This window comes from Cupressus sempervirens, chromosome 9 (genome assembly GCF_028749045.1).
Source record: "Cupressus sempervirens isolate cs-2001-9-10 chromosome 9, ASM2874904v1, whole genome shotgun sequence".
Classification (NCBI taxonomy): domain Eukaryota; kingdom Viridiplantae; phylum Streptophyta; class Pinopsida; order Cupressales; family Cupressaceae; genus Cupressus; species Cupressus sempervirens.
Window position 1 is genome coordinate 672,922,724 of NC_143126.1, and position 13,896 is coordinate 672,936,619.

Genomic DNA, 13,896 nt, shown 5'->3' on the forward strand with positions numbered 1-13,896 from the left:
ATAAGATCTTTACTTATACCTTGTATATTAGCAAATCTTTCCTCAGTTGACCTTCATGTCTTCACATGCTTGACATAATATAAAATACCTTATGGATTAACATCCACAAAGTTTGCTAGTTGCCACTTGTAGGTAAGTTGGTTTGTACCTTGAGGTTTACATCCTTAATTTCACAAGTTTGACTTCCCTTAATAGTGGAGAATGGCTATAGGCTAGTTTCCTTTACTAGACTTTTGTGCCAAGTTCTTGCTCCCCCACCTTGGGGTACAGGACAACACTTTTCACCCAAAGTTTTCCCACCACTTGTAGGTGAGTTGGTTTGTGCCTTGAGGTTTACTTCCTTGAGGTCATAGGTTTGACTCCCCTTCATAGTGGAGAATGGCTATAGGAAAGTTTCCCTTACGGGACTTTCGTGCCAAGTACCTACTCCACTGGCCTAGGGTATAAGACTAGACTTTTCCCCCAATCTTTAAGCTACCACTTGTAGGTAAGTTGATTTGTGCCTTGAGGTTTACTTCCTTGAGGTTGCAAGTTCAACTCCCCTTTGTAGTGGAGAATCAATGTAGGCTAGTTTCCCTTATGGGACTTTCGTGCCAAGTACCTACTCCCTTGACCTGGGGTATAGGACTAGAATTTCCCCCCAATATTATAGCCACCACTTTTAGGTGATTTGGTTTGTGCCTTGAGGTTTACTTCCTTGAGGTTAGAGGTTTGACTCCCCTTCATAGTGGAGAATCAATGTAGGCTAGTTTCCCTTATGGGACTTTCATGCCAAGTACCTACTTCGTTGGCCTAGGCTACATGATTGGACTTTTCCCCCAAAATTTTAATGTACTTCCTTTGCTAGCCTAGGGTAGAAGATTGGAATTTTCCCCCAAAGTTATTTTTAGCCATCACTTTTAGGTGAGTTGTTTTGTGCCTTGAGTTTTACTTCCTTGAGGTCACAGGTTTGACTCCCCTTCATAGTGGAGAATGGTTGTAGGTTAGTTTCCCTTATAGAACTTTCATGCCAAGTACCTACTCTACTGGCCTAGGGTAGAGGATTAGAATTTTACCCCAATTTTTTAGAGATACATGTTTAATTAGACTAGAACTAGAAAATGGAGCATGGAACAGGAGAAAAAGTTGGAGCGAGAATAGGAGAAATTGGAAATTTAAATTCAATGTTTGGGGGATATGTCTAGGATGGAGCAGAGAAGGTTTTAGGGGATGACCAAGAGAAGGAAGGCCAAGGGAATATTGTTCCCTTGAGAAATGAGGGCCCACAGGAAACATGGCAGGTCCCAAGAAAGGTGTTCTTGGATTTAGGAAGGACTTCACTGGCCCCACAAAATGTGATGAGGGTCCTTATCTCAGGCTTGACTCGGAAATGGTCTTCTCTCTTTGGGATAAAACCAATAGGTAAGTCCTTCTCAGAGATCAAAGAAATCTTAGATAAAGAAAAGGGAAGGTTCAGTATTGAAATCCCTAATGAATTGGTAGACCATAACATAGTGACAATGGCGTCCTCACTAATTGGGAAGTTCATTGGCCCAAGGTTGAATATTGATGTAGTGAGGACTTATGTGAGAAATAAATGGGATTTGAAAGGGCATGTGAAGATTGTGGCTATGGCCAAGGGTTTCCTCTCTTTTGAGTTCTCTTGTATGGAGGATCTCATGAGAATTCTATGTATTGCATCTTGGTCCTTTGGACGTTTGATGCTAGCACTATAGAAACATACCTCAAAGTTGGATCTTAATGATTTTTTCTTTGTTCAAGCTCCTATCTGGGTTTGGCTACCAAAACATCTAATGGAATTTTGGTACGAGGATGTTTTTGATGGCATAGCTAAGTCTTTTTGGGAGCTATTATCTATTGAACTTGTAATGGTGGTAAGGAGTAGGCTAACTTATGCAAGAATATGCATTGGAGTAGGTGAAGACTGAGATATGCCGAAAGTGGTGTACCTTAATTCAAAACTAGGCACCCATATTCAAAAGCTAGATTTTGAATGTATCCCTTTTGCTTGTTTTAACTGTAAAAAGGTGGGCCATGTGGCTAAGAATTTCCCAAGGGTCTTGGAGGAGAAAACTAACAAATAGAACCAGAGTAAGATTAGGGCAAAGGGATTCACAAAAGATAGAATCAAAATTTCAAAAGAGGGAGAGAAAGTATGGAAATGAAAGGTAACTTCTAACAAAGTTATAGGTTTGGAGTAGTAGTAGGAGGAATCAGTGGTGGTGCCTACTGTGGTGGAAGTGGAAGTCCTAGGGATTGAACCAGAATGTACCAAAAAGAGTGGCAAGGAACCACAAAAGGCTAGTATCTGAGTGGCAAAGTAGGGCGGCTGGGTTAGAGGACCTAGAAAATTTGAAGGAGTCATCTCCTAAGGGAGAAATAGTACAAAAGGTTTAGCTTAGGAAGGTGAATCCAAAACTAGTAGGAAGAAAGGAAACACTAATACTCCCAAGTCCACATTAGAAAAAGAGGACGGAGTTATCTCAAGTGAGTTAATACCCAATAAAGATAATAATCCCGTGGAGGGGATTGCCTCTTCAAGGAAGATATCTAGACTGGTGTGGGTGGTTAGGTCCTCATCTCCAGGGAAACTCACTCAAATGGAGGCCCTGCTTGCTATATGTATTGATGAAAGCCAATGGAAATGGTCAAAGGTAATTAATAAGAAGAAAATTTGGGACCTTTCGCTAGTGTCCCCTACTAAAACAAGAAGCAAAGTGAAGGATAATGTAGGTGCAAGACCTAATATTTCTAGAAGGAACAATGATACTCAGAATAGGAGAGAGGAGACCAGAAGGGACCTAGAGAATGAGAGCCAAAAGACCATCCTAGAGATCGAATTCACAAAGAAGAAATGAAGGTCCTATATTGGAATATAAGGAGGCTCAATGGAGTCCACAAAAAAGAGGTTATAACAAATATGATTAGGGATTATAGGCCTGACTTTTTCCTAATTTAAGAAACAAAAATGAGAAAGGAGGTAGTGGAAAGAATCTCTTTTAGTAGTAGTATGGAAGGCTTTGCAACGAGTTTGGAAGGATATTTGGGAGGTTTGGTAACCTTTTGTAGCTCTTATCTCTTTAAGCCTCAATTTTTTTATGGTGAAGGTAATTTTCTCCTCATTCTTGTTGAAAATAATAAAAACAAAGAGTCCTAGTTTTTGTTGAATGTATATGCTCCTGATACTAAGAATGTTAGGAATAATTTTTGGGGTAAAATTAAGAATGTTTTAGCTAGATTCAAAGTGGGAAGGTATATTAAAATGGGGGACTTCAATACCCCTTTGAGAGAGGATGAAAAGAAGGGTGGTTTGCTCCTGAACCAGGACAGTTAGATGGACCTCTAAAATTTTATCAATGACTTGACATATCTTCATGTTGATCTCTAGGGGGTCTTTTCACGTGGTGCAATAGGAGAGTGGGAAGAGATTTTATTCAAGTCTTCTTGGATAGGGCTCTTATAAAATTAGACTTGCTATTATCTTATAATTGCAATCTCTCATTAATGGCTAGGGTGGGATCAAATCACTCTCCCATCTCTCTCACATTAGATCTAATTCATTTAAAGTGTAACTTTCCTTTTAGATTTGAGAAGATGAGGAATTATCACTTGGATATATTGATGTGTATATTAGATTGGTGGAATATCCATGTGGAGGGAACTGCTATGTTCAAAGTGGCTAAGAAGTTGAGAAAAGTGAAGTTGAATGTTAGAAAGTGGAACAAGTCTATTTTTGGAAATATCTTTCACTCCAAAGCTCGAATCTTGAAGGACCTTGGTATCAGTTAGGATGCTATTCATAAGGAAGGATATAATGATGTAAGGATGGAGGTGGAGAAATCTTTTGAGCTTCATTATTTATTAGCTAGGAAGAGACCTTTTGGAAGCAAAGGTCAAGTGCTATTTGGTTGAAAGAGGGGGACAATAATACAAGGTTCTTCCACACCTCTTCTTTGAAACACAAAGAACATAACAAAATTAGCATCATCAAGAAGGGGGATGTGGTTTTCAAAGAAAAAAATGATATAGTAGGAGAGGCTATTTCCTTCTTTTAGGATCTCCTTGAGAAAGACAATAACCTAGTGGAAAGAGATTAGATGGATATATTATATAACATCCCATCTTTGATTCAACCTAAGGAGAACAAGATGATTGGGGCTATCCCTTCTCCTTTGGAAGTGGAGTAGGTTGTTTTCTCCTTGGCTACGGAAAAATCCCTAGGTCTGGATGGGTTTCCATCTTTCTTCTTCCAAATGTTTTGGAATCTGGTTCAAAAGGATGTTACTAAAGTGGTGTAAGAATTCTTTAGTGCTAGAAGTCTTCTGAAGGAATTAAATGCCACTTTCCTAGTGCTTATCCCAAAGGTGGCTAGGGCAGACTCTATGGATCAATTTAGACCTATTAGCCTATGTAACTCTTTCTATAAGATCATTTCCAAAGTGTTGGCTTCAAGGATCATCAAAGTTCTCCCTTATATCATTGCTCCCCAACATTCTAGTTTTTTCCCTAGAAGACGAATACTGGACTCTATTATTACAGTTCATGAGGTGATTCATTCTTTGGAGGAGGGTAAGAGAGAAGGTTTTCTTCTTAAACTTGATTTGTATAATGCTTATGATCATGTGGATTGGACCTTTCTCTTCAATGTTCTCAAGGCCTTTGGGTTTAATTCTAGGGTTATCCAGCTTATTGGCTAGTTGGTTACCACTACCTCCTTGGCTGTGTTGGTTAATGGTTCTCCCTTTGCTTTCTTTAAGCCTTCTAGAGGTCTTAGACAAGGAGATCTAGTTTCCCCTATTCTTTTCATTATCTTGGCTGATTGTGTTAGTAGGATGATTTTTTCTAATAGAATTTTGGGAGCTCTATCCAGTATAAAACCTTCTTTAGGCCCCCTAGTTTTTTCCCATCAATAATTTGTTGATGATACTATCATGGGTGGAAAAGCTATAGTTGGAGAGGCTAGGGTGGTGAAAAAATTTTGTGCTCTTACTCTAAGGGATCAGAGTAGCTTATCAATTGGAATAAGAGTTTGTTGTTCTTCATTAATACTCCAAAATTGTGTCAGAGGAAGATAGCGACTATTTTTTTGGGATGTGATATTGGCAGTTTTCTATCTAGCCACTTGGGTCTTCCCTTGGGTTTGAGACTCTTGGATTCCTTTTGGAATAATATTTTAGATAGATTTAACAAAAAGTTAGTTGGTTGGAAGAGAGTCACTCTTAGCCAAGCTGGCAAGATTTAGCTTGTCAAAGCTACTCTTCAAAACCTTCCTACCTATGCCTTGAGCCTTTTTTGGATTCCTAATAATTTTGCAAATCACATGGAGAAGATCCAAAGGGACTTTCTTTGGTCTGGGTCAGAAGGCAACAAGAATTTACATGTGGTGGCTTGGAATAATGTGTATCTTCCAAAATCAAATGGTGACTTGGGGATAAGGAGACTACACCCTTTCAATAGAGCCCTCCAAGGAAAATAGGCATGGAGAATGTTTTCTAGTAGATGGGAGTGGAGGGACATCTTGGAAGATAAATATCTTCATAGAACTTCTTTCCAAAAAAATTATTTTTAGTGATTCAATTCTTAGAGGCTCTTATATATGGAATGGTCTTATTAGTGCTAGAGATGTTGCTATCAGAAAGGCAAAATGGTATGTAGGGAGTGGAGAGGAAACTCTTTTTTGGTAGGATAATTGATTGATTCAAGGGCCTCTTATTGCCATCCCTGAATTTGAGAGATGGGCTGACATATGCATCCAGAGAGTGGGGAGATTTGTTTTTGAGTATAGGAATGACCAGGGCTAGAGGAATTTGACTGTCATTTCTAAGGACCTGGAACCCCTTATGAGTATTTTGATCTTGGTGGTTGTAAATGAGGATCAAGATAGTATTTTCTAGGAGGATTGTTCTAATGAATCCTATTCAGTTGCCTTAGGTTACCAAACTATTATGAAGTAGGTTATGAGGCCAAAATGGGTTAAATCCTAGTACCCTGGCCTTACCCTGAAAATCAATATATTTTTTTTCTGGCTTTTACTCCAAAATATGATTCTAACTATTGACAACCTTTGCAAGAGGAGACATCCTATTCCTACTAGGTGTGTCCTTTATAAAAGCCAGGAAGAATCAATGGATCATCTATTTATTCACTACTCATTTTCTAGTGACGTCTGGTCTTTGTTTAGTTAGGCCTTTGGGATGAGGTTGTGTGCTCCTAGATTTTTTATTGATTTTTTAAGGTAGTGGGATAGTTCTTGGAAGGGAATTGGTCTCCATGCTATAAAAAAAAGGGTTTTGCCTTATTTTGGATGGGTTATTTGGAAGGAACATAATAACATGATTTTCAAGGATGAACTCCTTACAACTAGAATAGTTTCGAAGAAAATTAAAAATGATCTATTAGAAAACTATATGTTTATAAAAGAAACTAACCCTTTTGCAGGTGAAAATGTGAGTACTATTGATTCTCAGAATAAAAGAAAGGAGTGCTCTTGGTGCTTACTTGATAAAGGTTGGCACAAGGCTAATTTTGATGGAACTACTAAAGACAACTTGAGAGAGGTGGGATGTGGTGGTGTGATAAGAAATAGTCACGGGTATGGGATCATGGTAGTCACTTGACCTCTGGAATTTCAAACAAACCATTATGTTGAGGCTAGTGCTGTCCTCCATACTATGAAGTTGGCAAAAGATGTTGGGATCAAATGTCTATGGTTGGAGGGGGACTCTAACAACATAATCAAATGCCTAAGGGGTGACCAACATCCTGCATGGAGTATAAAGAATATTATTGAGGAAATGAAAAGTATTTTTCTTTCCTTCGATAAGCTTTTTGTATCTCATGTGTACTGTGAAGGTAATGTGGCTGCTGATTGGATAGAAAATGAGGTGGTAAGGAGGGACACATCACAAATATGGACAAGTGGAGAGGTTTTGCCAATGGAAACAAAAAGTATTATGGATCTAGAAAGGACTCAATCGAAAATGGGTATCATTAAGGGTAATTATGGTAGTTAATGTAGCTAATATATCGTATAATGTACTGAGTAATTGAAATGAGCCAATCTAGAGGGTTCATTATTGGATAATTTACTCACACATTTTATGGGTGATCTTGGGGGTTTTTGGTAATTACTATTACTTTGATGGGGTCAAGTACAGTTTAGAGGAGGAAAATGAGGTCTCAGCTCAAGGCATCTGGGAATCTTAGAGGTGTTGCTATCCTATTTTTGATAGCATGTTTGGAGAGAGGAATATAAGGGAGCTAGAGGGGGAAGTTGAGAAGTGGAAGATACATTCAAAGGTGTGGGAGAAACTAGAGGAAGGAGGGATTCTAATCCTCATTGAAAAGCTTCATGGCTCGGACCCAAAGATCATAGACCTCATGGTGAAGACTTGGAGGGAGGGGAAGGTAAAGATTGATGGGGTGGAATTTCAAATTAATGAAGAGGTGATCGCTAAGGTGATTAAAACCAAGGCATTAAATTCTATAGGGACAAGATGACCTCTCTAAATGTGGTTAAGGATTTCACAAGGAATTCGAAGGAATTGAAGGAGCTTGTGAAAATGGGAGCCTATTATGAACCTACATCTATTAACAAGCTATGGAGGTTTTTACTAAGGAAAATTATATCCTATATCATGCTTGATACCAGGTTCGACAAGATTTAAAATGACCATTTCATTAGCCTTAATCGTTTCAGGTATGGAATCAAGATTTTCATACCTTATTATCTATTTTTCTCGGCTAATAAGAGTATAGTAGAATATAAGAAGAAAGTTTACTCTAACTTTTCCTTCCATGAGGGTTTTTTATTCCTTTTATACGAGAATTTGAAAGCTCAAGCTCATGGAAGGGTTGTCACCCAGAAGGCAGTTTCTTTTGATGAAACTAAGAGTTCTTACCTCCCATCAAACACAGAAGATAGTGCATGTATGCACTCAGAAGAAGAAGAGGAGGTGGTGAAAATCATAAATGATATGTGTAAGAAGAATACAAATAAGCCATGGAGAGGCTTGGAGAAAAGGATAAAATAGGAGGAGGAGTCAGAGGAAGAGTATAATGAGGAGGAAGAAGGGACAAACTCAGATAGGGAAGGTAATGTGCGAGTGATTGGTCCTAGCAAGGCTCAGACAAGTAGGAAGGAGGAAAGTTTGATCAAAAGGAAAAGAGGAGGAGATAAGGAGATTGAGAAGAATAAGGGAAAGGGGAAGGAGAGGTTATTGGAGGTTTGGGAGGAAGGAAGGAGGGAGAGGGTGCGGTTAAAACTATGGTTTCTCTAGAAGAGAAGGGGAGAAAAATTGTTTGGAGGAATTTCCATGTAGGTCCAGCCAATATGGTGTTGGTCAGAGAACACCTTAATCTAGAGATGACCGAGTGAAGGGATGGGACTACTCAGTTGGATGATCTCATTGATCCTAGTTTGGTTATTCATAGTGACAATGCAAGGGAGATGGGTATGAATTTCTTGAACAATGCTAGAAACAACCTCATGGGAAATTCTAGGTCCTTCAAATGTATATTTCATGAAATTGAGGGTTTAGAGTATAGGATGTAGGGTTAGGCTATTCCATAAGGGGTGGGGGAGAATTTTAATTATGGTAGTATGGAAGTAAGGGTTTTAGAGATTGAGAAGAAGGTGGAAAGGATGGAGACTATGCATCATAGCTTGGCTAATCCGAGCCTTATTATTATAAAAGGCCTAAATGATAATATCATTCAAATCCATAGGATGATGGAGGAGAATAAAAAGGATAAGGAGGAAAAGGACATTGACAAGACCAAGGTGATTGAGGAGGATGATTCCTTGCAGGAGGAGAGTTTGAGCATAAAGAGCAGAGTAGAAAAAGAGAAAGAGGTTTGAGCTAGCTTCTCAAGATGACAATCACTCAAAGACCAATGAGGTGGAGGCCAAGGAAGAGATGGAGTTAAAGAATAAGGAGCTAGCTAAAGATCTCATTCTCTAATTGGTTGTCCTAGTTTTTTTTGCTTTCCTAGCTTTTGGCCTATTATTTTTTGATATTGACTGTTGGCCAAGCCTGGCCTATTATTTTTTCTGATGTTTTTTAGTTAGACCTAAACTGCTTAGTTTATTTTTTGTTGTTAAAAGGTGGGTTTTAGGAACCCTTGTAAATAACTTATTTTACTTAATCAAAATCATCCATAAAGTTGGCTCATCATGACTTAGTAATTATTTTGTTATAAAAGTAATTCCTTAATTTTTACAACTTTCTCTACTATGCTCTATTCTACTCTGTTAAATACCTATACTAGTATTTCAATCATAAATTATGCCATACTATCCATACACATCTTCAAAATGGTATACATCATCATAAAACTTCCATTGAGCTTTCCTCAATTACACATTAGCTAACTCTAAATAAGTCATCCGTACACATTACATTTGTCTCTATGCTACTACAAACTATCTAACACTTAGAAAATTTTCTAACTCTAAATGTGCAAATGAAATTCTCAATACATGTTGCCATATATGGAAACTCTTTGAGATATCTATTTTACCATATTGCCAACAATCTCCCCCTTTGGCATTGATGGAAACATTTGGGAAAATTGGCTAAGTTACAAAATGATTTCATACATAATAAAAAATAAATAAAAGTAACTACATGAAATTGCCTTCAAAACATAATGATTTTATTCATGTTTTGATGGATCATTCCTTATCACTCCTTCACACTGATACATAAGTGTACTCCCCCTTACATATACAATACATACATACAATTTTCCTTTACATATTACTCCCCCTTTGACATCAATGGAAAAGGTGTCAAAAAAATGTATCCAAAAATTGTGTGATCTGCTACTAATCAACTTGTTACTCTGGAAAAATAATATGCATAAACAAGTTTTAGCATTTCCACTTCCTTCTTCCACTTCTCCTTCACTGTATTAGATACACTAATTAGTGTACATAGTGCATAAGATGCCACTTCAACTATGCTCATATTAGTATAGGAAAATTTCTCATAGGAAGTCTTTGTTGAAAGACATTCCTCTAGTTGCCTCTGTAAAATGCTAATCTTTGGAGACAAGGCTTATCTAAGACTAGAGAAACCCTTTGATGTCTTCTCCTTATTTGATTCCATGTTTATGATCATACTGTGGATCTTCTCCACTTTTGTTGCACATTTTTCAATGTTGGTCATTGGGAGTTGTACTTTTGTAATAATTGTTTCAAGTTCACTCATCTTACCCTTTATCTGACTCTCAAAGTCTATTAGGTACTTGTATGATAGTGTACATTGTCCATACAACTTATTACCATCATCCATACACTTCTTCAAATCTTTGATGCACACATCTAAATTTTTCAAATCATTCCTGACATTTGTGCATATTGTATCAAATAGTGATGCATCATGCTTGGCTTGAGCTTGTGCTAACGCTACCTCAACTTGAGTTGTGAATTCCTCATCAAAGGTTTTCACCAATTCCTTGGCCTTTACTACAATTTTAGAATGGCTATAGTTGTGGTAATTGTTTTCTGCATTCTATCCAAGACTTGAGTTAATATCTTCTGCAAAGACTTTACTGATTTATTCTTCTCAAACAATTTTCTCAAAGAGCTTATCAATCCTTTTTGATCTTCATCATCATCATATGCCACTACTACTATTGTTATTGCTTCCATGGCCATATGAGTTACATCAAGTATAGGTGTAACTACAATCTTCCTTTCTTCCTTGGCCGTCTTAGCTACTTCTTCTGCTTTCTTCTTTTTCTTTCTTCTTCTTTTCCTCTTCCTCTTGTTTTCTTTTATTTTCTTCCTCTTCTATCTTTTTCTTTTCCTCCTTCCTCTTTTCTTCTTCTATTCTCTTTAACACAACCTCTTTCTTCTTTTCCTCTTCTTCATCATTAAAGCTAGTATATGTTGTGATATTGCCAATAATCGTTTGGCCAAAAGCTACAAACATATTCTCCTTTGCATCCATAGTGATATGTATACAATCCACTTTCATGGATTCAATACCCATAACAATGTGTGGTGGTGAGGGTACTTGTTTTACCTCTTTTGCTTCTTCCTCATCACTGGAAGGTGTACTGACTTGTACATACACTAGGATTTTAGCTTTGGACTACATACTCACCTCTAGTACTGAGGTCATGAATTTCACAATTGCCTCCTCTATTTCCTTCCTAACATCCTCATAATTACCTCCCATTAGAATAATTTATCTTCTTTTGTTCCTTAGCAAGGGCTCAATACCCTTCAAAATTATGTCGATGTCCTCTTTGGAGTTCATTTCACACAACTTGTTTATCATGGTTATTCTCAAGTTGTTGTCTTGTTCCAATACCCTCTTCTTTCTATTAAACAACATATTAAGTAGGTCTTCTAGAATCTTACTTTTTATACTATCAAACCTCTTGCTCTGTAGTATCATATTCCTTATTATATCATTCTCTAATTGTCTTCTATCCATATTATTGTACAAACTATAATATTTTTTTAAATGTACAAAATTGTTATCATTTATAATTTTAATGTTAAGGTTCTCTACCTTAGGTTTCCATGCTTTCTTTCTTGTCAAAATTCTTCCTTCCTTCTCTTGCTCCATAGGTCTATCTTCAGGTTCATTCTTATAGTCTTTAGATTCACTGACTTGCATCATTTTCCTTCTCTTTCCTTGTCCACTAGTGGTTTGCTTGACCCTTTTCATGGTGGATGGTGTAAGTTCTTGCTTAGCCTTCACCAATCTCTCTAATATCCTCTCCACAATAGGTGTTTCCACCTTTGGCTACCTTCTAGGCTGATCACTTCTTGTCTTTACTAGTTACACTTAGGCAACTACTGCATATGGTGCAATGGAGGCCTGTGCACATGGTTTTTCAATGGTTACACCTTTAGAAGGTCTTGCAACAACAATAGGAGTTGCTTCTATCACTTCAAATAACCTCACTTTCCTTCATCTCTAGTGTAATTCCTTTCACTTCATTTGTCTCTTCTTGGGTCATACCTGGTTCCTTAAGGATGGAATTAATTACTTTCTCCACTTTCTTCTCTCTTTCCTTGCTATGTAGCTCAAAATGTACTATTCTCATCTTCTCATCATAGGTTCTCCATCTAGGGAACTTAATGTCCTTCTCAAATTGAAGTATGATATGCGCATGCCCTTCTATAAGCTCTCCACTCATCTCATATCCCATGGGCTCTATGAACTAAACCCTTGGTTCCACAGCTTCCATGCATGTGTAGTTTGTCTCCACCATGAATCATAAATCATTCTTGTACATTTCTACCATGGAGGAAGGTATTCTATACCTCTATTTCATTTTAGTCTAGAAACTCTTCATCCTTCTATCAATGTCATCATCTTTGACATTCTCCAGCTTTGATCTATAGCATTGAGTCACCAATTTTAATGCATACTCATTGCTATCCCAACTTTTCATGCTTAGGAACTTCCTTATTTCATAAAAGAACAAATGAGTCAATAAGGACTCAAATGTAAACACTAGGCTCTTTGTCTTCTTCAATTTTACAAAGTTATCTAACAACTACAATTTGATAATCTCACACAAATTTACTTTTCTTCCCTAAATTACCTTTACATAAGTTGCATGTAAAAATATAATTGGTACTAATTTAAGCCTTGAGCCATGGTTAAAATTTTACCCTAATATCTTACTCAACAATCTCACTCCTTTATCCTGAACTGAATCTACCTTCATGTTCCTTACATCAAATCATTTATTTAGGTTTGTCTCAATCATCTTCCTTACATTCTTCTCATTTATAGGATTGTATCCCTCATTACTCAATCCTGTGACCTTTTGAATTAGGTCATTATCAATTTCAACTTACACATCACCTAACTAGAACATATCATCATGTACCCTACTTAAAATAATTTGGGTCCAATTGATGTTGTCAAACTTTGTATAAAACATATACTTTACCAAAGTTATCTCACTTAGGTATGCATACTCAGTCTTCAAGGATAGGTCACTATTACACACAGTCCCTAAGTCCTTGTGTATGTCTTCATCACCTATGCTCTTAATTTTACAATGTATATAGCTTCTAATATGTTCAACATGAAGCACACTCTCTAGAACTTGTAAAAATGTTCCCAATGGGTCATCCATAAGAGAAACAAATAGATGTTTCTTGAATACATACCATGGCATTTTACTCACATTATAAATTGTCCAACTAGCCATTATAATTGAACTGTATGCATTGAAAACTTAGTTTTAGCTTTGTAAAATTCCTTAAAATCATGATTTAGGGATTTTTCAACTTTGTGCTTCAAGAACTTCTTTTCACATTTCAAACTACTATCAAATCACTTTAATTCACTCCAAACACTTCACATGAACAAATGGTACACACAATCTTTTTCACGATCCTTAAATTATTTCAAAATGGACTATGCATTAAATGTGTGTGTACGAGAAATTCAAATAATATCTTTGTTCACCAATAAACTTATTTTCTAAATTCCTAATTGCTAAGATCATATCTAAGCTTGCACACTTGACCATAGGTTACTCTGTATGTCCTCTACCTTATGTTAACTATACAACTACCAAATCATTCTCTAACATTAGTTATGATCAACTAATGTTCCGCCTTTTCTGAAACTACTTAATTTAGGTAGGATGAGTCACAAACAATTTATGACTTTAATCTCTCATTAGGTACATTGAAATAATGTTCCTCCAAAACTATGTAAGAGATTTTTGGATCCTTATCTTTCACAAATACTTCTTTGAATTCATCAACCTGTTCCTTGACTACTTCCTTCTGATTGTTATCACTATCATTTCCATTCCTTCTATCATTTATGTTATTGTTCCTTCTGAAGGTAGTATTTTTATTGAAGTTTCTTCTATCCATTGTACAATATCTCAATGTGTGTCTGA

General features: G+C 36.8%; 1 protein-coding gene across 1 annotated transcript in view; it reads left to right on the plus strand.

Annotated features, from left to right (window-relative positions):
* The first annotated feature begins 1,273 nt into the window (after positions 1 to 1,273).
* LOC149540531 (phospholipase A1-Igamma1, chloroplastic-like) overlaps positions 1,274 to 13,896 on the plus strand; it is a 110,843-nt gene continuing 98,220 nt past the window's right edge. Inside the window, exon 1 of the mRNA XM_089802704.1 lies at positions 1,274 to 1,401. Coding sequence (XP_089658830.1) covers positions 1,274 to 1,401 — 128 coding nt within the window. The remainder of the gene's footprint in view (positions 1,402 to 13,896) is intronic.